General features: G+C 57.9%; 1 protein-coding gene across 1 annotated transcript; it reads right to left on the bottom strand.

The window, feature by feature from the left end:
- Positions 1-88: 88 nt before the first annotated feature.
- LAMB3 (laminin subunit beta 3) lies at positions 89-24,507 on the bottom strand. Its single transcript, XM_066565315.1, has 22 exons — positions 24,459-24,507; positions 22,972-23,129; positions 13,908-14,022; positions 13,696-13,769; positions 13,413-13,592; positions 12,921-12,984; positions 12,522-12,697; positions 12,084-12,204; positions 11,164-11,352; positions 10,928-11,083; positions 10,063-10,262; positions 9,141-9,252; positions 8,491-8,863; positions 7,845-8,005; positions 6,680-6,888; positions 5,536-5,739; positions 4,791-4,935; positions 3,588-3,795; positions 2,462-2,603; positions 2,178-2,354; positions 1,334-1,487; positions 89-558 (listed from the first exon to the last, which is right to left on the bottom strand). The coding sequence occupies exons 1-22, from the start codon at positions 24,505-24,507 to the stop codon at positions 422-424; spliced, it is 3,504 nt and encodes a 1,167-aa protein (XP_066421412.1). The 3' UTR covers positions 89-421.
- Positions 24,508-27,891: the final 3,384 nt, after the last annotated feature.

Below are 27,891 nucleotides of genomic sequence, written 5' to 3'. Positions count from 1 at the left end.
ACTGAAGCCGTGGCATGTTTGAAGAATTAACTGCAGCAGAGACAAAAAGCTTTAGAAGACCCCACAGGAGGGCTTTAATTTGAACAGTGAAATTCAGCTTAAAGAGCTTGAATTGGCTAAAAGAAGAAAAAAAAATAACTACCCAGTTTATAAAGCCCTCTGGAAATAACAACCTGGGGCTGTGTTTATTTGCCATGGGAGCCTGAGGTCTCTCCCCCTTCTTCCTCCAACCACTGGGCAGCTCTGGCCAGTCCAACCCCCTCCATGGGGGTGCTCCTTCAGTTCAGTGCAGTTATTTTTCCAGAGGTACGGAAAATTAACTTGCTAAAAATAGGGAATTGGGCACAGGAGAGCTCCAGCTGGAAAGTGGGATGAGCGCAGCAGTCGGTGTGTGCAGAGGAGGCAGCGATGCCCGGGCCGCTCAGGAGCAGCTCTCGTAGTAGGCGACTTTCCTCTTGATGCTGTCCCGGATCCTGCCCACCCTCTCCTCCAGCCCCGACAGCCGCGACACCCTGGACACCAGAGCCTTGTTGCCTTCCTGAATTTCTGACTCCAGAGCTGAGGAGAGAGGCCAGGGAAGGGAAGGGTTACGTGGTGGGGTTGGGCTGAGCCTCCGCCTCGCTCCTGCACAGCTCTGACAGGGCAAGAAAACCAACATTCTGCACTCCCTCTGCTCCCCACCCTCTAAACAGCCCCCAAACACCACTCCCTTGAGTTCTGAATGCCAAAAAATGGAAATGAGCATGTGGAGGAAAATGGGAGCAGGCAGGGCTCCCCTTCATGGTGGCACCCTTGAAAACCCTCAATTTCCTGGCACAGCAGCACCAGCTCCAGCCCACATCCCACCCTCTCACTGCCCAAAGTGTGCTGTCTCCTGTCACAGACATCTCTTATGGAAAAGCCTTTCCTTAGGATTTTTCCTCCTGAGAAGCTGAGAGGCCTCAGGGACAAAATGTAACCAATGGTTATCTGCTGCTGTGGAATGCAACAGGTGCATCTGGGATTGGCTCATGTGGTTGTTTCTGATTAATGGCCAATCACAGCCCAGCTGGCTCAGACAGAGAGCCCCAGTCACAAACCTTTGTTATCATTCTTTCCTATTCTATTCTTAGCCAGCCTTCTGATGAAATCCTTTCTTCTATTCTTTTAGTATAGTTTTAATGTAATATATATCATAAAATAATAAATCAGCCTTCTGAACCATGGAGTCAGATCCTTGTCTCTCCCCTCACCCTCAGACCCCTGTGCACACGGTCACAGTCTCCCTCATTACACCACTGCAGTCCAAGCCCTTCCCCAGGGCACGGTGACACTGAGTTTGGGAGAGCCTTACTTTCCATCCTGAGCATGATGCCCACGGTCTCCTGGAAGAGCGCCTGTGCCTCCTGGCTGATGCTCTGCGCCCTCTGGCCCCGTTCACCCAGCGCCGGGCCCTGCCCCAGCCGGCTCTGCAGCTCCGAGTACAGCTCCTTCACCTGGGCAAGGGCCTGGGGAAAGGCAAAAACACTGCAGCTAACACCCAGCAGGCTGGGCACAGGGGCATTCCCAGTGCTGGATCCTGTTTGGATGTTAAATGGATTAAAGCTCTGCACCAGAGCTTTGTCTGTTACCAAGTGTGTGATGCACTCACAGACTGACAGACAGCTCCACGAGCTGCTCTGCCTCAGGCAGGACAGACCAGAAATGGCCTCAGGGTTGGGAATGGCTCTGGAGAGGCTCAGCAGCAGGACAATGCCGTGGTGTGACAGCTCAGCAGCCATGACTGCACAGGAACGTGTCCTGGCATCACCCAGGGCACAGCTGGCTGTGGGCACACCGTGAGCTGGTACCTGCTGGGCCCTGCTGGTACCTGCTGGGCCCTGCTGTGACCCGGTACCTGCTGAGCCCTGCTCTGAGCTGGTACCTGCTGGGCCCTGCTGTGACCTGGTACCTGCTGAGTACCTGCTGGGCCCTGCTGGTACCTGCTCTGAACTGGTACCTGCTGAACCCTTCTCTGAACTGGTACCTGCTGGGCACTGCTGGACCCTGCTCTGACCTGGTACCTGCTCTGAACTGGTACCTGCTGGGCCCTGGTGCCCTGCTGGTACCTGCTGGGCCCTGCTGTGACCTGGTACCTGCTGGGCCCTGGTGCCCTGCTGTACCTGCTGTACCTGCTGGGCCCCGGTGCCCTGCCGTACCTGCTGGGCCCTGCTGGCCTGCTGTGCCGCTGTCCCCGCCGTGTCCCGCGTGTCCCCGGCCCGCAGGCGGTTCTGCTCTGTGCTGCGCTGCAGCTGCGAGAGCCGCCCGGCCAGCCCGGCCAGCCCGGCCCCCATGGCCACCACGTTCTTCTCAGCTGGCCCGAGCACGGCCTCGATCTGCGGGCACAGGGAGCCCCGTTAGGATGGAGTCACACCCAAAGGCTCCCCATGCCAGCCCTGCTGGCTGAAGGAGGGGGCGCAGGGAGGCCGCCAGGATCCCTCACCTCCTCCACGCGCTCCTGGATGAAGCGCAGCGAGGAGCCCGAGCCCCTGAGGGCCCCCTGGGCCTCCAGTAGCACCGTGTTGGCTCGCTGCAGGTTCCCCAGCACCTCCTCCACGCTGCCCTCCACAGCGTTCGCCCGGTTCCTGGGGAGAGGTGGGAAGCAGCCAGGAGTGAGGGTGGAAAAGGGCAAAGAATGGGAGTCCAGGGCACAGAGGTAAAATCAGGAGCTTGGGAAGAAGGAGAGGATTGCTGATGGGAAGGTAACAATGTCCCAAACCTAAAACCCACACATCTGGACTCCACCGGGTTTCCTTGTGAGAGGAACATCAGTTCCACTTCACAGCCTCCGGCAGAGGAGACAAACTAAGAAGGGGAGATAAATGCCTTCCTTCCAACTAGTCTGAAATGTTTATTTCATGGTGTATGACAAGGTGTCAAAGGGAAAGCAATAACCATAGAAGCAGCCCCAATGAACAGTTTTGTGCTCACAGTGGGACTGCTCAGGCTGGGTGACAGAGCCCTGGAGAAAGCCAGGCTCCCCTGTCTCATCACTTCCAGCAGGTTAAGCAGGTGTCAGACACTGCCAAGGAGTTTACAGATTTATCCCGCTGACCTTCTCACTGGGGTATTGCTGCAAGTCAACTTGTGACAAAGCAGATGCTCCAAATTGGCAAGGACACCCTGTAATTACTTTTTAAGGGACCGTGGAATAATTGTCCCAACTTTCACCTAGAAAACAAATAGCCCATTAACTCTCCCCATGCTCTCTTGTGCAATTAGGATGTAGGTCACCAATATCAGCTAATACCAGGGCAACGCTGTCATCTCCCAGCGCAGGCACTCGAGATAAGAGCAAAGCCTCCCCTGCTTTCCATAAAGCCCTTCTTGTCCTGGAATCTATAACAGGATCTATTCTGGGGAGATTTATTCGCACTGGGGCCCCAGGAGGTGTCTGGAGATTGCAGACTCATTCTTTTAGGATGGACACAGAAGATCCCAGCCTAAAACTTCAGATTGCGCAAGTCAGGACAGCTCGGGCAGAGCAAGATTTGAGCCCAGCTGAGAACCACCAGTTGCAGCCCAGGCAAGGGACCCTCGGCTGGGAATAGCCTTGAACCCCCACCCACCTGGCCTGCTCTGCCTCCTGCTGCAGCCTCTTGGCCCTGGCGATGTCCTCGGCCGTCTGGGCAAGGATGTCCTCGGGGCACTGCAGCTCCACCGCCAGCCTCTGGATCTCGCTCATCCTCCTCCGGACTGCAGCAGCGTCCGTGGGGAGGCGCAGGGACAGAACTGACTCACTGATCTCCTGGATGGAGGCAGGATCCGTGTCCTTGTCTGCAGACAGACAGCGGAAGGAAGGTGGGAGTGCGAACGCAAGGGAGGAGGAGGGCAGACACCCATGCACGTCTCACACACATCTCCTCATTCCAGACAGCCTCCAGCATCCCTTCTGAACCCATCTCCTTGAATTCCATGCACTTCTCATTCACACCAGCAGAACTTTCAGGAAAAAGCTGAAGTGATAGCTTGAGTTTGGCAATGCTAACACCATGGCTGAGCCCACAGCAGTCAGGCAGCCCTCACTGAGAAGATGAGGGTGTGTTTCAAGACAAGCCTTTTTACATTTCACAAATACAAGTTAATAAATCAGAAGCAGGCAGAGCCCAAGGGACATTAGCCCCACGATTAGCTCAGAAATATCTTCACTCATCATTAACACCAGGCAGCATCAAATGACCTGATTTTCTTATTCAGCTAATGCTCAGGAGGCTCATTATGTTATTACAATCTGTCTGTGAACAATAAGTCATCCCATCAGTTTGTAGGACAATAAGGAATGCTCATCTGATTAACAGCCTGCTCCAGAGAAGGGTCATCTGTCTGTCTGCCTGCCTCAGTGAGCGTGGCCAGAAAACCTCAGTGCATCAGGTCACTGCTGGCTGCAAACCCCATCCCTGGAGCACCCAAGGGACACCCAGACGTGGCACTCAGTGCTATGGGCTGGTGACAGGGCTGGTGACACATCTGGGACTGTGACCTTGGAGGTCTGTGCTGAGCCCAGTGATTCTCTGATCACTCTAAACAGCAGCTGTGCCATGCAGAGGGCAGGCTGCAGCCCAGCCCTGGTACCTGCCATGCAGGAGGAGGCTGCAGCCCAGCCCTGGTACCTGCCGTGCAGGAGGAGGCTGCAGCCCTGCCCAGCCCTGGTACCTGCCGTGCAGGAGGAGGCTGCAGCCCTGCCCTGGTACCTGCCGTGCAGGAGGAGGCTGCAGCCCTGCCCTGGCACCTGCCGTGCAGGAGGAGGCTGCAGCCCTGCCCAGCCCTGGTACCTGCCAGGAAGGCGCGCAGGCGCTGCAGGAGCTGCCGTGCACGCCTCACATCCCCCTGGAGCTGTGTCCTGCTGAGCCCCAGCTGCTCCGCCAGCCGCCGCGTGCTGCTCTGGATCTCACTGGCCGACAGCTCTGTCCTCTGGATCTGCACACAGAAATAAATCACTGCTGGGGCCTCTGCTCCCCCCAGAGCCCACAGCTCTGGCCTGGGCCAGGCAGGACGCTATAATGCTATAAAGATGCAGCAATACCCTGGTCTCACTGTGCCAGAGCTTCAAAGGGCTGTAAATGTTAATGACTAAGGGTTGGGTCCACAAAGGAAGCTCTCAAAGAGAGGTAGCACCACTCAGCTTTTAAAAACACCTTTGAAATGAATTTTGAATCACTTTGAAACCTCACTTTCTCTTTGCAAGGTACAGAAATAAGCTGCAAGAGCCCTAACCCATGAACCCTCTCTGACTGTATTGAATGCATCAAACATGCAGAATCTGAGAGTTTTCCATATTCCCAGCCCTTCTGCCACACTGATCCCAACCCAGGAGGGAGAGGTTCCCTTGTGCTGTGTCCAGTGCCTTCAGCTGGGGAGGCAGGACCCACACACAGCGGGGAGCCTAACGCTCCAAAATCCCTGGATTTCTGAAGCTGCCCACGGGGTTAAGCCCTGAGCAGAGTCTGAGGTGGGTGTTCCTCTCTGTGCTGTGGTAAGCAGAGCTCCAAGCAGGGCAGGGGCAGTGCCCACACTCACCAGCTGTGCCGTGTCCCGCAGCCGGGCGCTCAGGCTGCTGAACTCCTTGGCCGCCCGGCCGGCCGCAGCCAGGGCCCCGCTGGCCAGCGGGAAGAGGCCGTGGCAGGGCTGGCCAGCCCCACAGACAGAGCTGTTGTCCCGAGGGCACAGCAGCCCCTGGCAGCGGGCAGGGGTGCACGGCTCCACCCGGGCCCCTCCGCACACCTGGGCAGGGAGAGAAGAGCTGGGGTTGGGCAGTGCCCAGCTGGACGCACCTCGGTGCCCGTGGGGAGGCAAACACAGCCCCACGGGGATGGCACACCCTGCCAAGGCGGCTGGGACCTGCTGAGCCCGTGCTCCAGGAGCTGTGTGGGCACGGGAGGGAGCCCGGCAGGCTGGCAGTGACCCAGGTGGCACAGCCCAAAGCGCTGGAGATGTGCCAGTCAGAGAAGGGCAGGCAGAGCTGGCTGCCCCCACCTGAGCCAGTGGCACCTGGTCAGCATGGCATCACCAGCCCCAGCTGCAGCAGAAACAGGGGCCAAGCCCCAGTGGCTCCCGATGAGTAAGAGCACATCTGTGTGGAGCAAACCTCCCTGCAGAGCCACCCCTCTGCCCTGTTTGCTTTGGGGGAGAGCTGCACGAGCAGCCCCTGGGAGCAGCAGCAGCAGCAGCTCTAACTCTGGCAGCTGGCAGAGCTGCCCCCAGGCTCACAGGGCAGCAGGGCACCTCCACGTGCCCAGCCAGGCCAGGCTAGTGGCTCGCAACGTGCTGGTGCCCCCAGCAGCAGAGAGGGGAGGCTGGTGGTCTCCACAGCAACCAACACCGAAATGGGTCTCCATGGCAATAACAGAGTGGTGAAGGAGAAATAGGAGAAACCTCAGCCAGAAACTAAGGGGGTCTTGGAGATACGAGAAGTGACGTGAGAGAGTCCCTGCAGGGAAAAGGACAGGCTGGGAGGGGGTGGAGGGCAGAGCTGTGGGATCTGTGATCCCTGGGCAGGGGATGCTCGGCCAGTTCTCCAGCTGAGTCTGTCTGGACACAGCTTGGTCCTGCCGTGCCTGAGGAGAGGAGCAGGGCTGCAGGATGAGCCTCCTGAGCTCTGCAGGGCCCCCTCGAGAACCAGACACACCCGTGGGCAAGGCAAAAACCCGCAAGGCATCCTCACCTGGTTGATGACAGGGGTGAGGTCGGGGCCCGAGGCCAGGTCACCCTTCAGCGCCAGCAGCCGGGCCGTGTCCCCAGCCAGGTCCCCCTGCAGCCCCATGGCGCTGAGGCGGCTCTGCCTGGCCTGGGCCAGCAGCCCCCGGGCTCCCCCAGCCAGGCTGCCCGCGCTGCCGGAGCTGCGGTGGGCAGAGCGGATCGTCTGCAGGGCTCCTGCGGGAACCGAGGCGACAAAAGGCACAAATGACTCACAGGTGCAGCACAGCCCCTCGGGGAGGCACTGCCTCTGCCCTGTGCTGGATTCCTGCACAGGACAGGGTGCAGGCTTAGTCACCAAGGCATCACAAAAACTCCTTTTGGTTCCAAACACCTTCCAGCCATTCCCTCAGAGGTCTCCTGAAGGACTGAACTCAGGGCTGGAGTCGAAACTGAGCTCAGGGCTGAAACTAAACTGCAGCCAGTCAAGGCACACCCGCTGATGCTGGCCTTTGGCAGGGCAGGACAGGTTTCAGAGCCTCTGCTCAGCTCCTGAGCAGCCCCATCGTTCCCCTCCAGCACAGGCTGGAAGGAGGGTGGCCAGGACACGGAGCTCTGAGAGGACAGAAAGGTGCAGAGTGAGCTGTCCTGGTGCCACTGGGCACAGCTGGCACATCCCCAAGCTGTGGCAGGGACGGGACAGCAGTGAGGCCCTGGAGAGAAGGAGCTGGAGCAGGACTCATGGCAGCAAGCACCAGCAACATCACAGGGCTTAGTGAGCTCTTCTCCTCCCCAGTGGCTGACAGCAGCCTGGCTCCCTTCCCCACCCTCCATCCCTTCCATCTGTGTCAGCCTCCATTCTCTGCTGCCTCGTGGATGCAGTGATGCCCTCCCAGCAGGGCTGTCCCCTCTCACCCCTGCCTGGCAGCAGAGGTTGTGCTGGGGGGCACAGGAACACACAATGAGCTGGAGCCCCAAAACCCAGAGCAAATCCCCCAGCAGTGTGAAAGCCCAAGCCACGGGCCGGGCTGGGTGGGAAGCACCCCTCACTGGAGAGGAGATGTGTTTGATCTGAGGCTGACAGCAGGTTAAAATCCCCCTCTCATCCACCAGCCAGGGAAAAACCCCAGGCAGTCAGGCTGAGGTAAATTAATGACTGCAAATTAAGAGATGTTGCAGCTGCAGAGCTGTACCTGACAGGTCCGTGCTGAGGCTGGTTTCAAACTGGGTCTTCTTGCTCTGGTACTGGGAGCTGGTCACAAACAAGCTGCTGTTGAGGGCCTCCAGCTCCCTCGACAGAGAGGCAGTGTCATCCAGGAAATGAAGGTCAGGATTTATGCCTCGGACCTGCTCCCTGGCAGAGAACAGGAACAAAATGGGAATTTGGGAGAGAGAAAGGCAGACAGAGAGCAGGGCTGAGAGGGCCACCTGTGCTGGGGCACTGCCAGCACCTGGCAAAGGGGCACTTGTGAGCCCAGAGACAGCCAAGGACATGCCAGGGCCTTGCAGGTTTGCAGAGAGGAGCTGGGCTGCAGCCCCTCCGCAGCAGGGACCAGGAATGATGGATGTGCCCTGGGAATGCCACCACGCAGCCCTGAGAGTGCCACCACGCAGGCTGCCCACGCTCCTCCTGCCTCGGGCACATTGCACAGGGGAGAGGCAGACGTGGGAGCGCGACAGGCACAGACAGGTGGAAGTGCTGCTCTGCTGCTGCTCGTGAGCAGAGCCAGGCACAGCAGGGACAGAATCAAAGCAGAACCGTGCAAGCAGCTCCCAGAGAAACCCCAGCAGCTTCCCGTGGATCAGGGCTGTGCCCCACAGGCAGCTCCCACCCCTCACCTGATGGCAGCAAGCACGCTGCCCGCCTGGGCCAGGCCCTGCTGGGTGTCAGGGGGGTGCCCGAGGATGCCCAGGGCCTGCTGCAGGTTGTCCTGTGCCCGCGAGAGGCGGGGGCCGAGCTGGGAGCCCCCCGTGCCCGCGGGCAGCCGCGCTGTGGCGTTGGCCAGGCCGGCCTGGCGCCGGTGCAGGAGCTGGATGTCCCCATCCAGGGCGTGGAAGCAGGGGTGGCAGGGCTGGCAGCCGGGCTGGGAGCTGCAGTGCCCGCGCTGGCAGCGGTCGCAGCGCTGCCCGGTGACCCCGGCGCGGCACAGACACTGACCCGTGGCCGGCTCACAGCCCCTCTCCTCCGTGCCCTGGAAGTCACAGTCACACTCTGGGACGGGGAAGGGGGAGGGAGACAGGAGGTGGTGGTGAATAACTTTATAGCTGTATAAAATCAGCCCCTTAATTAGGGTTAATGAGTCCCAACCCAAGCTGATATCCGTCCCCTCCTGCTGGCACAGGCAGAGGAATGGGCAGAGCCCCCAGCCCCGGAGCTGGCACAGCCCCTGACCCTACAGGGCCAGTCCAGGGGGCCCAGGACTCGCCCAGGAGGGCACTGGTGGGTAAATCTGTGCTCTGAGCCAGGGAGCAGCGAGCCCAAGCAGTACCTGTGCACCCTCCCCGTGCATCCCTGTAGTGCCGGGGTGGGCACTGCTGCTGCCCCACGGCCGAGCACGTCTGTCCTGTGAAGCCGTCCCTGCATGGGCACTGTCCTGTGAACTGAGAGGGCAGCACGTCAGGGACACCTGGCACAGCTCTCCCCCAGCTGCTCCTGACCACCAAAACCACCCATGGACCATTTCCTCTCTCAGTCTGTGCCCAGGCCGTGCCTGAGGTGCCCCTGCCAGGCTGCAGCTCTGGCACAGGATGCAAACAGGCTCCAAACGGCCCCAGCACCACCAGGAGGATGCTCAGCCTTGTTTCAAAAACAAAGCAATTGCCCACGAGCAGCTGCTTTGCCATCCCAGGTCTCCTCCCCACGCTGAGCTCATTTGGAACCTATCTCAGGCTCTTAGAATTTGTCATGGTTTGGGTTTTTTTACATTTAACTTTAATTTTCCCAGTTGCCTCTTAAGCCTGAAGTGGCACACATGCTTTTCATTGACAAATGAGCATAATTAACTTCCCTCGCCTGGATGAAGATGTCTTATTAGGACTTCCTTGATAAATATCAGGCTTGTTAAAGCGACTTAATCTTGCCTCAATAATTACCACTTTCTTTCATTTTCCTGAATAGTCTGTCGTGGTGTTTTCTAAGAATTAGGAGAAGCAAAATAGGAGTGGGATGCACTGGGGAGCACACAGCACTTTTTGTGAAGGTTCCTATGGATGGGACAGGACAAAGGAGCCACCCAGCAGGTGGGTTTGATGCTCTGACAGGTCACAGTGAGGGGACACAGCCATGGCAGCGTCACCCTGCTCTGGGCAGCTCAACCCCCAAGAGCCCCTCCGAGCAGCAAGGGGAAAGGAGAGAACCGAGGGAATGGAGAGGAAAGGCTGCAGCAGGAAGAGGAGCCCCCCAGGAGGTACCTGGTTGCACTGGGGGCTGCGGGAGCCGCGGGGGTGGCAGGCACAGGGCTGGCAGCCCTGCCCGCTGCCCAGGCCCCAGTGCCCGGCCGCGCACTGCCCGCAGTCACTGCCCACCACGTTGGGCAGGCAGGAGCAGCTCCCGGTGTCGCCATCGCAGGGCACGGTGTCCTGCCGTGTGCCCAGGGCATTGCAGGTGCACCCTGAAACAGGGAGGGCATGGGTGAGGAGCAGCCTTGGGAGGAGCCCCCAGATACCCAAGGGGGGCTCGCCTCCCTCGCTGCCCACCTGAGCTCAGGAGAGCTGCACCTGGCTCTGAGGGCATCCCCCAAACAGGAGATACAGGAGAGCTGCACCTGGCTCTGAGGGCATCCCCCAAACAGGAGATACAGGAGAGCTGCACCTGGCTCTGAGGGCATCCCCCAAACAGGAGATACAGGAGAGCTGCACCTGGCTCTGAGAGCATCCTCCAAACAGGAGATACAGGAGAGCTGCACCTGGCTCTGAGGGCATCCTCCAAACAGGAGATACAGGAGAGCTGCACCTGGCTCTGAGGGCATCCCCCAAACAGGAGAATTGAACCCAGCTCTGACAGCAGCCCCCAAACAGGAGATCTGCACCCCCAAAACGGAGAGCTGCACCTGCATCACCCCCTGAGCCCTGGGGGCACTCAGGACACAGCTGCATCCCCCAAACCCCACCTGCCCTGAGCTTTTTGCTAAACTCACACCTGAAACCACCCCCAAAGCTTTTATAAACCTGTACAAAACGGGCCCTTGGCTCGAGAACCCCAAACCACAGCTGGGCAGGACACAGCTCCCTTTCAGAGGGGGCACCCCAGGGGCAGGGGTGTCCCAGGGGTACTCACTGCGGCACCCAGCGGGGTTGGCACCGGCCAGCTGGGCAAAGCCAGGCTTGCAGAGGTGGCAGCGGTCGCCCTGCACGTTGTCCTTGCAGACACAGCGCCCTGTCCCCGGGTCACACACAGAGCCGGGCACGGCGCCGTCGGGGTCACACTCACAGGCTGCAAACGGGCAGGAAAGGGCCCAGCTGAGGGGGCAGGTCCTGGGGAAGGTGCTGGGGGGCTTTTGGGGGGGCACTCACGCAGACAGGCCTCGGGGTGGCTCAGCTCCCGCCGCGGGTTGCGGAAGAAGCCGCTTTGGCAGCGTTCGCAGTTGTTGCCCTCGGTGTTGTGCTGGCAGCTGTCACACACGCCCCCGCTGGCCCCACCGCTGGCCTGGTACAGCTCGGGGTCAAAGTGGCACGAGGACGAGTGACCATTGCAGTCACACCCTGAAAAACCCCAGCAAACGGCTCCGTTGGAGCCGGCACCGTGCACACCCCTCGGCAGCAGCAGCGCTGGCACTAGAGGGTGCCCAAGGCTCCCTTGTGACACAGTGACAGCCGTGACAGCCCCGCAGTGGCACCAGGGCACTGCTGCAGCTGGGAGAGGCAAAGGTGCTGAGACACCGAGACACCATGTCAGCACAGCCCTGCAGAGCCCCAGGAAGGGCTGGGAGCTGCGCCTGGGTGGGATTTGGGGCAGGTGGGGTTTGGGGCGGGGGGATTAGGGCCAGGTGGGGTTTGGGGCGGGGGCATTTGGGCCAGGTAGGGTTTGGGGCTGGGGGATTTGGGCCAGGTGGGGGCATTTGGGGCAGGTGGGGTTTGGGGCGGGGGCATTTGGGCCAGGTAGGGTTTGGGGCTGGGGGATTTGGGCCAGGTGGGGGCATTTGGGGCAGGTGGGGTTTGGGGCGGGGGCATTTGGGCCAGGTAGGGTTTGGGCTGGGGGGATTTGGGCTGGGGGGATTTGGGGCGGGGGCATTTGGGCCAGGTAGGGTTTGGGGCTGGGGGGATTTGGGCCAGGTGGGGTTTGGGGTGGGGGGATTTGGGCCAGGTGGGGTTTGGGGCTGGGGGATTTGGGCCAGGTGGGGGCATTTGGGGCAGGTGGGGTTTGGGCTCGGGGGATTTGGGCCGGGTGGGGTTTGGGGCAGGGGGATTTGGGCTGGGGGCAGCACTGGTCGTACGCTGGCAGGCGTGGGGGTCGCTGTCCTCGGCGGGGGCCCAGGGCCGGGCGTTGAACAGGGCAGCGCAGCGCTCGCAGTGCGGCCCCGCCGTGTTGTGCTGGCACACGCAGTGCCCGGGCACCTGCTGCACAGACACGGGGTCACACACCCTGGGGCAGCCCTCAGCACGGAGCCTCACCCGTTCATGGCCAGCAAAGAGCCTCCCACAGCCCATTCCTGGTCACTGTGGCCGAGGTGTCCCAAGGAGCACCCCAGGCAGGCAGTGGAGCCATCCCAGCAATGTCCGTGCCCCTGGCAGCCCATGGCAGAGCCATTCCCACAGTCTGCAGCCCCCTGGCAGCCCATGGCAGAGCCATCCCAGGGTGCCCAGGCCCTTGACAGCCCATGGCAGAGCCATCCCAGGGTACCCAGCCCCCTGGCAGCCCATGGCCAGCTCACCGTGCCCTGCTGCTCCCCCGCAGGGCTGCAGTGCTCAGCGTGGCCGTGGCAGAAGCAGCTGCCCAGCACCTGCAGCTCTGTCACAGCATAGAAGGTGCTGGGTGAGTGGTAGCCCTGGCGGGGGACGTGGGGCAGCTCGGTGAAGTTGATGCGCAGGTTGGTGAAGGGCCCCAGCCCTGTTGGGGACAGGCGATGAGTGAGCAAGGGAAGGAGGACGTGGCACAAGGAGCAGCAGCTGAGCCATCAGCAAAGACCAAATGCTGCTCCTTGACAGCCCAGAGGTGCAGCTCAGGGTCCCCCAGGGGTTACCCCAGCTCAGCACTTCCCAACGCTGCAGGGAGCACCACGAGGAGCCTCATTCCCCTCTCCCTTCCAGCCCTGGAGGAGCCCACCACTTACTCCCGATGGCCTGGCTGTAGGAGGAGCTGATTGTAGACCCCAGGTCTTGGACACTGAATTTCACCTTAGAGGGAAAGAAAGCAGGTTAGAAAGCAGGAAACTCGAGCTGCTCTCTGCTCCAGGCACTGTGTGCACTGGACTTGCCTCTGCCCAACGTCGCTAAACACAGGGACAGCGTTTAGAGCTGCACAGGACACAACCCCTGCCTGTCACAGAGCAGCAAAGGCATTCCTGCAGAGGAGCAGGAATCTTCCCAAGGGCTGCCCTCAGCACTGCTGGGTGCCGCAGGCCCCACCCCTCACCAGGTGTGCCAGGCTTCCATCTCCCCCACCCTTCACCAGGTGTGCCAGGCTTCCATCCTCCATCCATCACCAGGTGTACCAGATTTCCACCCCTCACCAGGTGTGCCAGGCTCCCAGGCCACCCCCTGTCCCTGCAGCCCTGCCCACCCAGCCCCAGCAGGGCTCCCTGCCACAAGCCCCCAGTACCCACCGTGCCCCCGTGCACGGGGTGCCCCCGCAGCTCCTGGCACCGGGGATCCTGCCAGCCCTCGGGGGAGCCGCGGGGCACGTGGGGGAAGGCGGTGGCACAGTCGGAGGCCAGGTACTGCAGCACCTGCCAGGTCCTGCCCGCGTCCAGGGAACGCTCGATCAGCATCGCTGCGGGCGGCGCCTGCGGGCAGGGACAGACACACGGGCTGGCACCGGGGCTGGCACCGGGGCCGGCGCCGGGCAGTGACAGCTCGCCAGCAGAGGAGCTGCCCCCTCACACCCACCCTGAAGTGCAGCACCACGCTGTGCAGCTGGAACAGCTGCTCCAGGTCCAGCTGCAGGGACACGCGCTCCACACCTGCGGGCACAGAGGGCACCGTCACAGGGACACGGTGGGGACAAGAGCGGCCGTTTCCTCCTTTCCTCCCCACCCCCGGAGCTCAGCAGCGTGCCCTCCTCCCCCGGGGGGGTTGTTGGCAGCAGTTTGTGCCCTCACCGTTCTGGGACTGCCACCAGCGCGCGCGGCCGGCCGAGGACAGCACGTTCTCCACGCGGTGCCCGCTGTGGCTGTGGGGCAGCCTCGAGTCACACCTGCAGCACTTCATGCTCCACTGCAAAGAAAGGACAGTGACCACCCCAGCAGCCCCTGGAGAGGCCTCGGGGGTGAGGAGGAAAGGCAGGGTGGGTGCGTTACGGACCAAGGAGCATCAGCTCAGTGAGAGAGAGCTGAAGGAACACAAATCAGCAAGACTGATGACACTCAGGCACTAAGGCCTCCACACCTTGTTGAAAGCCACAGCTTAAGGTTTTACGGACTAAAAACTAAACCCGAAACACCTTTGACTAACACAGATTTTTGGCGAACCATCAAAATTGCGGTTTTTTTAAGCAACCGCCCCGGTTTCCACAATGCCAACGCTGGACAGAAAGCCCTTTGCAGCCTTTCAGCACCGGTTTGCCCTTTCCACACAGCCCAGGGCTGTCTGGTGACCAGCAGGGCCTTTCTCTCCTATCCGAGGGCTCGGGCCGTGCTCAGCCCCCTGGGCTCTCCCCCGGGAGCGGAGCAGGAGCTCGCAGTGGGTGAGAAGCCAGGGGGTGGAAGTCGAGTGGCTCAAAGTTCAGCCCTTCACTTGAGCAAGTAACCCAGGGAGTAAACAGAGACTCAGCACGGGGAGCAGGAGAAAGGCGTCCCCCGGGAGCAAACAATACCCAAATTGTCACCAACCAGGCAACGCTCCCTGCAGGCACCGCCAGCCAGCACCGCGGGGCCGGCTCAGGAACGGCAGAGATTGAGCAAGAGCCGGGACAGGGAAGGGCTGGACAGCAGCCGAGGCTCGGGGTGGGCAGGGACCACCAGGAAACTGGGATGGAGACAGCCAGGGGGGGCCAAGGTGGGAAGGGCAGGGCTGGGGAGATGGGGAATTGGGGAGATGGGGAACTGGGGATTAGGAGATCAGGAATTGGGGAGATGGGAAATTTTAGGAAATGGGGAATTGGGAATTAGGAGATGGAGAATTGGGAATTAGGAGATTGGGAATTAGGGAGATGGGGAATCAGGGACATGGTGGCAGAGCCCACAGCAGCATCCCTGGGGACACAGAAAGGCCCCAGCTGAAGCACTTGGAGAGGAGCCAGGGACTGCAGAGACCACTGGGAGGGGGAAGATGCTGCTCAGGACATGAAATGAAGGGCTCAGCACCTCCAGCCTGGTGGAAAACAGGTTATCCAGAGAAACTGAGGCTGCTCCAGCCCTGGCAGTGCCCAAGGCCAGGCTGGATGGGGCTTGGAGCAGCCTGGGGCAGTGGAGGTGTCCCATGACAGGGCACTGGAACTGCATCCAAACCAAACCGCATCCTCCAGCCCAAACCCCCTGGGAGTCCGAGGTGTCATGGCCTGAGCAGCAGAGGAGCCTCCCAAATGGAGCAGTGGGACACGTCTGTCACATCCACAGGGATTAGGGAGGATGGAGCAGAGCGTGCCAGGGATGGCAGGAGCCAGCCCTGATGGCTCAGAAATGTCACCCTGGGGTCTGGGCCTGGCAGGGGCTCAGCTGGCACAGGGAAGGCAATGAGACACCCTCTGCAGGGCTGGCAGGGGCTGCAGTGGCTCTGGAGGCATGGGAATGCTGGGACCCCAGAGGGGAATCAGATTCAGGGTCTGAGCAAGGCTGGGAGTGACAAGTGACAAACAGCATTGCACAGGCACCCCTGTGCTGAAACCTTCCTCGGGATGCTTAAAACTGAGGAGCCAAATCCCACCCGAACCCTAAAGAGGGCCCTTCATAGGCTGGGGAAGGGACAGGCCTGGGCTCAGGAGGGCAGCAGGGTGGCAGCCACTGGGACACAGGGACACCACCATTAATGGTTTCCCCTTTAAAAATTAATTTGTGGTTTACAAAAATTAATCAGTGGTTTTATTCCTCGCACAGCCCGGACCTGGGGCTGCTCTGTCCCAGGCCTGGAACCTTCCCCAGCTGGGTGCACAGTGAGATCCTCACTTGGAACCCATCTATTTCTGGATTTTCCACAATCTTTATGTTCTCTGTCTATAAATACCCCAGCACAGGAGTTGGCAAACTACAGTATTTATAACAATATCACAAAGTAAGCAAACATAGCACTGAAAATATATAATCATGCAATTTCCCTGGCTCTACCAGTGAGAATCACAAATAATTTAATCAGGACTAGGCAGAGCTCATTTCAGATAATGGCCACAAGCAGCAAATTGTCAGGGAGCTGCAGGAATTATCCACAGAAATAATCTAGTGAACAATTGCCAGCGGTGATTAAACTTCCCACCAGTCCTGACTGTGCTCAGCAAACGAGAAAGGAAGGTTTCCTGCAAGGGGAAAGGTTAATCTCGGCTAAATTATGCATTAGGAGTGACTCGTGCATACTTATGAGCTCATTCACACAGCCAGGGACAGCAGCGCTCTCCAGCAGCCTCCTGCAGCTGCAGCCCCACTCAGATGTGGTGCTAAATCAAAATGAAGCTTCAGGGTGTGAGACAAACCCTTCCCAGGCAGCCCAGGGCTGTGCTGGCTGCAAAAATCTCCTTTTTTCTTTTTTTCCCCCCACTAAGTTTTTTTAATTAAGACTAAAATTAACACTGGAAACCAAATCCATGTCACATCCTTGGAGTGAGTTGTGAAAGCCCTGCATTGCACAACAGCAGGATTTGCCCTTACGGGCTGTGACTATGTGGCTCAAAGTTCCTTGGGACAGAGGGAATTACCAAAAATGACGGCCCAAGGTGAGGAGAGCTCCAGCAGCAGCACGTCCCTGCCCCAGGCCTTCGCCTTTTCCTTTCCTGAGCAGGCTCAGGGGATGCCTGGGAGCTGCCAGGGGCACACAGAGTGACCAGAGGCAGGGCAGCTCTGGGGATCTGTCACAGACATCTCCTGTGGAAAATCCTTTCCTTGGGATTGCTCCTCCTGAGAAGCTGAGAGGCCTCAGGAACAAAATGTAACCAATGGTTATCTGCTGCTGTGGAATGCAACAGGTGCATCTGGGATTGGCCTCATGGGGTTGTTTCTAATTCATGGCCAATCACAGCCCAGCTGGCTCGGACTCTGTCCAAGCCACAAACCTTTGTTATCATTCTTTGCTATTCTATTCTTAGCCAGCCTTCTGATGAAATCCTTTCTTCTATTCTTTTAGTATGGTTTTAATGTAATATATATCATAAAATAATAAATCAGCCTTCTGAACCATGGAGTCAGATCCTGGTCTCTCCCCTCACCCTGAGGCCCCTGTGCACACGGGATCTACTCTGGGCAGATCAGTGCTGGCTCCCAGCACAGCCACCCTTCCCTGCCCTGCTGGGAACCAGTGGGGAGGGAGGTAAAAGGGGGTCTGGGTCTGCAAGGAAACCGCTTCTCACCCTCTGTGCCTCCAGGCTGCTCCAGTCACCCAAAACCCGGGTTATGGAGGCTCTGGGATGAAGGGAAATTCATTCCAGACTTCTGAAAGATAATTCACAGCACAGTTGCGTGAGAGGGAAAACTCCCGTGCTCAGAATTAATAGAGTCACGTCTCAGAAATAAATGGAAAGGGGGAAAAGCCCACAAAGAACAACCTGCAAGTGGCTGAGCATGGCAGGTCCGTGCTGCTCTCCTCCTGCCCTGGCCTCGTGACCCAGCTCCTGAGCAGCCTCCCTGCTCATGCAGGGCAGCCAACCTCTCACAGTTTAACCTGGTGGCCCCTGACCAAGGATATTTCAGGAGCTCCTGCTGCCATTCTAACATGAGCAGAGAGCCCTTGAAATAAAAACCTCCTGGCACAGGAGCGGAGCCCAAAATAAACTGCACTTGTCATCAGCAGAGAGGGAAGCTGAGCTGTGCAGGCGTGGAGCAGAGACCCCTCCCAGCCGTGGGGGTCCCAGCTCTGCCCCAGGGCACAGAGCACTGTGCAGGCAGCCCCTGGCACTGAGCCCTTGCACACCAATATTCCATAGGGACACCAGTCACCATCCCAGTTCTGTCTGGGAACACTCTGGAGAGCAGTGGGAATTTGTACACAGAGGTTTGGGGCTATCAAACAATGGGGTGGACAAAGGCCCCTGCAGAGCCAGGTTCTGTCATTCCCTATTCCAGCCCCAGGACACTTCTCAATTCCAGCGCTGTTTTCTGCAGGACACGGCTGTGCCAGGCTCCTGGAGCAGGGCACAAATCCATTCCCTGGCCATGGGAAAAGGCAGCAGAAGCTCCCATGGCTCTGCCATCATGGTTAAACTTCCCAGTGAGCAACTGGTGTGCCCTAAACTGGACTGGGATTCAGTTTGGGAGCACAGATCTAGCATAGAATCAGGGAGTTCAAAGGGATCACTGAGTGCAGTTCCCAGCCCCACACAGGACACCCCAAAATCCCCAAAATCCCAGCCTGGGCCTGAGGCTCTCTGTGCCATGGCATCAGTGTCACTTTGGCTGGTTGGAAATGACACTGGAAATGAGCTCTGAGGTTTTGCTCAAACCACAGAGAGAGGGCTCTGCCCCCAGTTTGGATTTACCCCAGATTCAGGGGGGCAGCAGATTTGGGGTGAAGGCAGGAGTTGGACAAACCTCCCAGGGATGAGGCTTAAGGAAATGCAGTTCCTTTCCCTCACTCAAAAGCAAGCTCTCGTGGGTGCTGCTTTCCTCACCCCATCTGTTCTCACATCAGCAAAACCTCCTCTAAAACCTGCCAGGATGATCTGACAGGCTGCAAACCCCAGAGTGCACAGCTTATCCCACACCCCACACGGTGCCAGGCAGCGAGGAGATGTCTCCCAGCATGTGCCAATCTGCAGCCCCCAGGCCAGGAAAATGAGATGCAGAGAAGGGAGGAGGGAGCAGCCATGGAAACGGGCTGGTCCTGGGCAGGTGGGGGCACATCCCTGCAGCAGGGAGTGCCTGAGTGCCTGCTGAGATCAGCACTGAGCAGCAGCCTGGGCTCGCTGCTCACCTCCAGCCCCTCAGGAGCACAGGCTGTGCAGGGCAAACCCTGCCTGGGCAAAGAGAAGCCCAGAGCAGAGCCACGCTTTGGTCCACCCAGCCTGGTGGGGTGGCACAGATCCATTCCATGGTTCTGTGCAGAGCTGGGTGTGAGGGGGGCTGAGTGGGAGGCACAGCTCTCCCTGCTGCAGCCCCTGGCGTGGGCTCCCAGCTCCCTGAGGGACTCAGGCAGGTGGCCCAGCACCAGCACAGCTGCTGCAGAGCTGTCTGGCACGTCCCTCCCAGCAGATATTGGTCGGTATTTTTGGAAGCAGCCAAAGAGGAGACGGTGCTGAGGCTCCAGAGCAGCCCTGCCAGGCAGCTGCCCCCATCCATCAGCAGCAGGGCCCCTGTGCTGTGCAGGAGCCCCAGAGGGCTCACATCTCCCCGGAGAGGACCTGGTTCCTCTGCAACCTCTCCTCTCCCCCCCCTGGATGGCTCTGTGTCACCAGAGCTGGTAAAGGGCACTGCCCACCCTGCACACCCTCCAAGCAATCACAGAGCTCAGGTGAGACAGGCAGAACATCCCACGCAAACAACATTTTAAACATAAACATCCCACAACATTTTAAACATCAGAAGTGTCCCAGGGCAGGAGGGTGAGGAGTCACAGCCTCCAGGAGCAGCAGCACAGGGACACAGCTCTGCTCCTGCCCTGCCTCCTCCCCTGTCCTCTGGCACAGGATCCCAAGGGATGCTCAGGGTGTCTGTGAAAGCCACTCTGAGCCTGCCCGTGGCTGCAGGTACCAGTGGGGGCTGCTCTGTGCTCCTCAGTGCTGTGCACACATTTATATTTACATATATATCAGATATATTTACGTGTATTCTGGTATTTTTCATATATTCTGATATATGTATCAGATATATTTACATGCATTCTGATATTTTTCGTATATTCTGGTATTTTTCATGTATTCTGATATATGTATCAGATATATTTACATGCATTCTGATATTTTTCGTATATTCTGGTATTTTTCATGTATTCTGATATATTTACATATATTCTGATATATATATATCAGATATATTTACATATATTCTGGTATTTTTCGTATATTCTGGTACTTTTCATGTATTCTGATATATTTACATATATTCTGGTATATATCAGATATATTTTCATGTATTCTGGTACTTTTCATGTATTCTGATATATTTACATATATTCTGGTATATATAAGATATATTTTCATGTATTCTGATATTTTTCATGTATTCTGATATATTTACATATATTCTGGTATATATCAGATATATTTTCGTGTATTCTGATATTTTTCATGTATTCTGATATATTTACATATATTCTGGTATATATAAGATATATTTTCATGTATTCTGATATTTTTCATGTATTCTGATATATTTACATATATTCTGGTATATATCAGATAGATTTGCATGTATTCTGATATTTTTCATGTATTCTGATATTTCTCATGTATTCTGATATATTTACATATATTCTGGTATATATCAGATAGACTTTCATGTATTCTGATATATATATATCAGCTATATTTATGTATATTCTGCTCTGTAGTTAAATGAAGTGCTAACTGAGGCTGAGCCTCCCTCAGTCCATCTCATCCTGTCCCACCGAGCGTCCCTCAGCCCCTCCCGACCCCAAGCCCAGCCTGGCTGGTGTTCCCGGTCCATTCCCAGTCTCCCTGCCCTGCTGGCTCCAGCAGCAGCTCCCGGTGGTTTCCAGCCGGGCCATTTCCCTGCCCGGGGCTACAATGGGCAATGCTGAGCGCCCTGCTCGGGTTTCACCGGCTGAACCCCGGCCAGGGATGGAGCAATCGGGAGGGCAAAGAATAAAGGTTAGAGGGATCTGGGGCCGGGCAGACAATGGAGCAGAGGCTGCGGCTGATCAGTGACCACCAGAGTTGCAAAATTGGGCCCTGGGGCCGGCAGGAGCAACCCCTGGTCCCCTGCCCTCTGCTGAGCTTGCAAAACCACCCCCAGATCTGTGCCTATTTGGCAACTGAACCAGAGCAGGGCTTGTCACCAAAAAAGAGCCCTAGGAGTCTATAAATTGAACGGGTTTGCTTTTTATAGGGTGGGAATAGGGAAATCGAGTTCAGTTTTGCTTAAATTAGGGAAGTAGAGAAAGGGAGGGAAGAATTAGGAAATGCTGAACCCGTGGGGATTTGTCCCAAGTTAAGAGCTGGTATAATCAAATACCTCCATCAGCAATTACAGCTGCAGAACAGAAATCAGGGGATTTGCTATCAGTAACTCTGGCTCTCTCATTTCAATAAAGGAAAGGAGCAAAATGTCAGCAAGAGCAGAGCCCATTCCCAGAGCCAGAGCTGCAGAATCCAGCTCAGCACAATGTTAACTGTTCACATCCCCTTTAACCCTGCTACTTGTAAGGCAAGGGACGAGGGACACGGCAACCAAAGAGTTTTGGGATTTGTAGCCTGGAAGAGAGGAGTGCAGCCCTGCTCCTGCCTCCCTCCCTGCCCCTGCAGCCAGGGGCAGCACAGAGCCCCAGGCCTCTCTTCAGATGATGCAGAGGGTCACAGTGATGCCCTTTGCAACAGCTCCCAGGGCCAGGCAAAGGGGGCACCCAGCCCTTTCCAGCTGCTTTTAGGGTGAGCAGATTAATCAGGGTTTGTCCTCACCCACTCCCCAAGCACGAGGCCCCCGTGCCCCCTTTTCAAATAGAAGTCACTGCCAAAAGCCATTGCTAAATGAAGATTTCAGAGGCTCATTTTTGAGCATTTTTCTCATCTATAAGCAGAAATTTGGAAGGAAGAATTAATTAAGCCACAGGAAGCAGTTGGGGCTTATTTGTGAGCACAAATGCTGATCCCTGGGAGCAGCAGAAGAGCTCCATATGAAGGGAGTGGAGGAAATGCCTGACTGAGACTGTCAGCAGGAAAAGGACCTGAGGGAGGAGAGGTGCTGCAGCCAGCCCAGCATGCAGGAGGATTGGATGCTCACACCCCTCTGGGACAGGAGCTGCCCTTCCCTGAGCTCAGGGATGAGTGGAAATGTGTCCAGCCCAGGCAGGACACCACTGGCTCTACAACAAATCCACTCACAGCCACGTCCTGGCCTCCAGTTTGCAGGGGATGAAACCACAAGGCTGACTCACAGGAGCTGGGCTCAGTGCAGAAAGCTCTGCCCCACTGGGGAGCTGCCACTCCTTTCCTCTGGAGCATCTCTTCCAAGACCTTTCTGTCCGTCCTGCACTGAACCCTCGGGGCTCCTCCCAAGGCACTTTTGGGGTTAACAGCAGCCACAGAAAGGCTGCAGGAGGTGCTCACACCAGGGACACATCACTCCCAGCCCTGTGCTCGGGCAGATTTATCCCTAAGCTCTGTGTTTGGGCAGATTTATCCCTAAGCTCTGTGTTTGGGCAGATTTATCCCTAAGCTCTCCCTCTGGCCCAGCAGCAGAGTGGGAATCTGCAGCTGGATGCAGCATCATCCCCCCAGCAGGATCTCCTGCCCTCACACAACCAGGGATTGGAAACAACTTCAGCAGCTTTTCCAAGCTGGAATGTTCTCGTTTATGACACACAAAAATATGAGTTCAGTTTATAACCACAATGCCCAGGGACAGGAGGGCTGGGGATGTTTTGCCCCCAGTGCTCCATGCCAGAGCCTTGCTGCCCGTGCCCTGTGGCTGCCTCGGTGCCCAGCTCACCTTGGGGGATGGCAGAGCAGGGCTCCAGGGACACTGCCCCAGCACGGCTGGGAGGGGACAAATCCCAGCACCACGGGAAGATTGGGCTTGGAAAGGACCTTAAAGCTCATCCCAGTCGGGGCAGCTCAGAGCCCCCTCCAGGCTGGAGCATCCCTGCGGGGTGGGGAGGACGGAAGGGAGGATGGGAGGATGGAAGGATGGAAGGGAGGGAGGAAGGACGGACGGCTCTCCCACGCCCCTGGGCATGGGGAGGATAGGGCAGGAAGGGGGGGAAGGCTCTCCAACGCCCCTGGGCATGGGGAGGATAGGGCAGGAAGGGGGGGAAGGCTCTCCCACGCCCCTGGGGATGGGGAGGATAGGGCAGGAAGGGGGGGAAGGCTCTCCCGCCCCCGGGGCAGCTCCGGGTGAGGGGAGGGGGCTGTACCTGCCCGTGGGGGGTGCAGTACGTCTCGGGCTTGCTGAGGCCGCAGGTGGAGGAGGCGCTGAGGCGAGGGGCCCGTCCCAGCAGCAGGTCCCCGGGGGCAGGGTAGCAGGCTCCTCCCTGCGAACAGGAGCTCTGTGCTGCCAGGGGCTGCAGGGCAGCTGCAACAACGGGAACAGGGCTCAGGGCAGGGCCGGGGGGCACAGAGAGCGACCAGCCCCTCGGACAGACAGACAGACAGACAGACAGACAGACAGCACAGAGAGCAACCAGCCCCTCGGACAGACAGACAGACAGCACAGAGAGCAACCAGCCCCTCGGACAGACAGACAGACGGCACAGACACCAACCAGCCCCTCGGACAGACAGACAGACAGACGGCACAGACAGCAACCAGCCCCTCAGACAGACAGACAGACGGCACAGACAGCAACCAGCCACTCAGACAGACAGGGGGCACAGAGAGCGACCAGCCCCTCGGACAGACAGACAGACAGGGGGCACAGACAGCAACCAGCCCCTCGGACAGACAGACAGACGGCACAGACACCAACCAGCCCCTCGGACAGACAGACAGACAGACGGCACAGACAGCAACCAGCCCCTCAGACAGACAGACAGACAGCACAGACAGCAAACAACCAGCCACTCAGACAGACAGGGGGCACAGAGAGCAACCAGCCCCTCGGACAGACAGACAGACAGGGGGCACAGACAGCAACCAGCCCCTCAGACAGACAGACAGACAGACGGCACAGACAGCAACCAGCCACTCAGACAGACAGACAGACAGACGGCACAGACACCAACCAGCCCCTCGGACAGACAGACAGACAGACGGCACAGACACCAACCAGCCCCTCGGACAGACAGACACACAGACGGCACAGACAGCAACCAGCCCCTCGGACAGACAGACACACAGACGGCACAGACAGCAACCAGCCCCTCAGACAGACAGACAGACAGACGGCACAGACAGCAACCAGCCACTCAGACAGACAGACAGACAGACGGCACAGACACCAATCAGCCCCTCAGACAGACAGACAGGGGGCAGAGACACCGAGCAGCCTCAGAAGCAGGAGCTGCTCACTGCACCAAACCAGCCATGCCCAGGACATCCTCCCCAGGACACGTGCCAACAAAGAGAAGGATGTTTCACCCTGAGGTGAAACCTTTATTTTTTAATAACAGTGCTTTGTACTAAGAGTTACTTCCAAAACACTTCGTTGCCCTGGCCCCAGGTTTTGGGCTGCAGGGATGCTCTGTGCCTTGCCCATGGAACTGAGCAGCCCTGGAGGTGTCCCCTGGTCCCAGGGCCAGCCCTGGAGGTGTCCCCTGGCCCTGCAGTTCAGGACTGAGAGCAGCCTCCTGCCAGCCCCCAGCACTACCATCCAGCCCAGGCTCTGCTGTTACTGCACAGCTGCCATCAGCAGCGTTGCTCTGCACTGTTCCCCTGCTCTTTGGGAGCACAGGGTGAGCCTTACCCAGCAGGACGAGCACTGCCCATGGCCACAGCTGGCAGCCAGGCTCCATTCGGCCGCAGACACAGCTGGGGAAGGGTTTGCAGCGAGACTGAAAAGAGCAGAAAATGTCAGTTCAAAAGCTCGCTCCGGGTCCTCCTCCCTTCCCACTTCACAGGGAGAAACTTTTAATTAATCTACACAGAATAGCATGGGGGGAAAATCAAGAGTAATGAAGAGGAAAATCAGATGCTGAAACTGAATTTGCCTCCAGTGCAATGAGCCCCTGGCCCAGCCCCGCCGGTGCCGGGTGGGATGGGGGCCGGAGGGGATGGAGCGTGCACACACAGCCCCCTGCAGCCCCCAGGCACCCTCTGGGCGCCCCAGCCCCAATCCCAGATCCAAACTGGCGCTGTGGCCCGAGCTCACATTCCAGGAGAAGCAGAAATCCATAAAAAACCTCCTGTGAGTGTCTCCCGCAGAGAAAGGAGCCCCGTGGCACAGCCCAGGGAGGAAACGCTGCCAGCACACAGAAACCTCACCTGCCCTGTCCCCGTGTCCCTGCCGGGTCCCCCGACAGCCGCCGGAGCTCTGAGCGCCGGCCGCTCCTCGCAGGCTTTAAACGCGCCCTGCCTCACCTGCAGAGAGGTGCTGTGGGTGCAGCGATGACAAAGGAGTGATTCAGGGAGCCCCAGACATCCACACCCTGGGAGCGAGCTCAGCGCCGGGCGGGCGCCGGGCGGGGAAAACCCAAATGGGCTCCATTTAACCTGAATGGGCTCTGTTTAACCCAAATGGGGTCTATTTAACCCAAATGGGCTCTGTTTAACCCAAATGGGGTCTATTTAACCAAAATGGGCTCTGCTTAACCTAAATGGGGTCTATTTAACCCAAATGGGCTCAGTTTAACCCATCTGAGGCTGCTGCAGCAGGGCTGGCTCGCTGTGCCCACACCGGCTGGCAGGGCAGGGCCACTCCCAGCACCTCAGCTCCAGCCTTTAAATGCCAATGGGAACACAACTTTATTATTGTTATACTGTACTATTGCATTTCTGAACTTCTAAGCCCCTGTCTGAAGTGCGGGCTGCTGAGCGAGGGCAGCTCAGAGCGCAGCCACCACCCCCCAGCGCTGAATTCCAGCTAAAACTGCTTTTCATCCTCAGCAAAATCCAGCCCTTTCCATGCACTCCAGTGAAAGAACCCCAAAGCTCCTCTCCCACAGCGGCGGAGGGCTCAGCAGGACCCACCAGGTGACTCCAGGTCCCTCCTCCTGTTGTGCTGCTGTTGGTGTCCCCCAGTCCCATCCCCACCCCGAGGGACACGGGCACGCCAGGCTGAGGCCCAGCAGCTCCCAGCAGGGCTGCACACAGAGCTGGGGAATAAAAAACAATAAAAAATAAAAAATATCGTCCCTCGGGCTACGGAGTGTGCGAGCTGGGCTGAGGTGTGGCACACCTGGGCACACCTGGGCGTGCTCAGCAATGCGGTAACGCCGCATTCCTGGTGCCCAGCCCTGCCCGGAGGCAGCAGGGAAGCGAGAACAAGCCCCGGAGTGTCTAAAGAGAGAGGGAGGGAGGGAGGGAGGGAGGGAGGGGACGTGGCCCGAGCTGCGGGGAGCGAGCCCCGCACAGCCAAGCCCGCACAGCACCTCGGGGCTGCCAAGGGCTCCCTCCGAGCCCCGAGAGCCCCAGCAAGGCACAGCATCACCTGCAGCTCCACCTCCCCAGGGTCAGACAGCATCCACACCGGGCAAAAGGCTCCTTGATGGAATATCGACTGCAAACCAGTGAAAATGGGAGAGGGAAAAATCAGCTGTGGACGGGGGGTGCTCAGGGACCGGGGGTCCCTGAAAGCTTTGGTGGCAGGTCCAGGTTCCGATGGCAGCCAGACCTGGAACAGCTCCAGAGCTGTCCTGGGCGGCGGGCAGGGAACCTGATACAGGTGGAGATTGGAACTGCTGGCGAAAATGCACCACAGCAAATAAATGCAAGCGCCGGAGCAGCCTGGGGTGGGTGGGACAGACAGGGGGATGCTCACAGGGCCCGAGCTCCTCTCCAGCCTGTGCTGAGCTGTGCCCACAGCCCTCCGAGGGCTGGGCCAGACATTCCCTGGAAAACAAACACCATTACGAACTGCTGCAGGAAATCGGCTCTGAGTCACGGGACAGCCCCTGCCCCGGGCTGCAGGGGACACTGCTGAGGAAAACCGAAAACCTCTCCTGCAGGAGCAGATCAGCACCAAAAACCTCTCCTGCAGGAGCAGATCAGCACCCCTGCTGCTCCCCGTGCCGACAGAAACACGAAAGGAACCGAAATCAGCGACACAGCGCTGCATAAAGAACATTTAATCCCTTGAAATGCAAAACCTCCACCGAGGAAAAGGATGCTGCCTGAGGATGGTTTTATAGTTCAAGCACACAGAAACTGAACAATATTAATGCTGCTGTTACATTTTTCATTGAAGGATTAACAAATGTCTGAAGCACAATTCCTGAAAGCACACGAGGAGCTGCTTTACAATGGAAAAAAACAGGCACAGGGATAATTTGCTTCTGCTGAGCAGGATCCTGGCACAGGGGAGGGCAGAGCCCGGACTCCCAGCCCCTTCCAGCCCCTGCCTGCCCAGAGCTGGGATGAAACCCTGGGCAGGCACAGCCTGAGCCCTGTCAGGTGCCTGCTTCCCTTTTTGTGGGAACAGCCTGCAAGAGGCACAGGACATGGAGCTGGAAGCACTGAAGCTGCTTGGGAAGAGGAAAACTTGGGAGGGTTTTGTCAGGGGTGAGAAGTTAATGTCTCATGTTGTGACTTTCTGAAAACCCTCTCAGCTGGAAGATTAATGATATCAGTAATAAAAGAGGTTTTCCTCCACCTAATCTTTTCATTTCCCATTTTAATTCAAACCTGACCAGGAAACCACCTCTTTATTCCAGCAGAGAGGATTTAAATCACTGCCTTTGCTAATTACCATGATCTCCTTTAAAAGCATTTCAGAAATTCCTGATGAAATTCCAATTCCTGTTCTGAAAACCTGCTCTGTAAGCAAATAACACTTTGAACCAAAACGCCACTGACCTACTTTAGGTTTAAATTCCAGTAACTCTGGGAGCTGGCTCCCAAGTGCAGCAAGCCTGTGAGCCCAGCCTGCCTGTGCAGCTGCAGCAGTGCCAGCTGTGGGCACAGCTGTGGCCAGCACAGGGACCTGCTCCTCACCCAGCCCAGCCCAGGGGCACAGCACATCTCCCAAATCCCCTCCACACCACTGTGCAGCAGAGCAAAGGTTCAGCATTTACCCTTAAATTGGGTTTTCCTTTTCCCCCCTGCTCCTTTCCCCACCCCATGGGATTCCTTGTGGCCTGACCCACGATGGGTGGGCACAGAATGCCCCAGTGTCCCCAGTGTCCCCAGTGTCCCCAATGTCCCCAATGTCCCCAATGTCCCCAGCATCCCCAGTGTCCCCA

Source organism: Molothrus aeneus, chromosome 24, assembly GCF_037042795.1.
Source record: "Molothrus aeneus isolate 106 chromosome 24, BPBGC_Maene_1.0, whole genome shotgun sequence".
NCBI lineage: Eukaryota > Metazoa > Chordata > Aves > Passeriformes > Icteridae > Molothrus > Molothrus aeneus.
Note: the sequence above shows the minus strand (reverse complement) of the source record. Positions and strands in the feature narration are given on the sequence as shown.

Bases quoted from the DNA above. Each gene is read 5' to 3' on its own strand.
- LAMB3 (XM_066565315.1), bottom strand. From the start codon at position 24,507: ATGGAGCCTGGCTGCCAGCTGTGGCCATGGGCAGTGCTCGTCCTGCTG. The intron at 14,023-22,971 runs GTACAGCCCCCT...CTTTCTTTGCAG, and splicing joins ACTGCACCCCCCACGGGCAG to TGGAGCATGAAGTGCTGCAG. The intron at 10,263-10,927 runs GTGAGTACCCCT...TCCCTGTTTCAG, and splicing joins CAACCCCGCTGGGTGCCGCA to GGTGCACCTGCAATGCCCTG.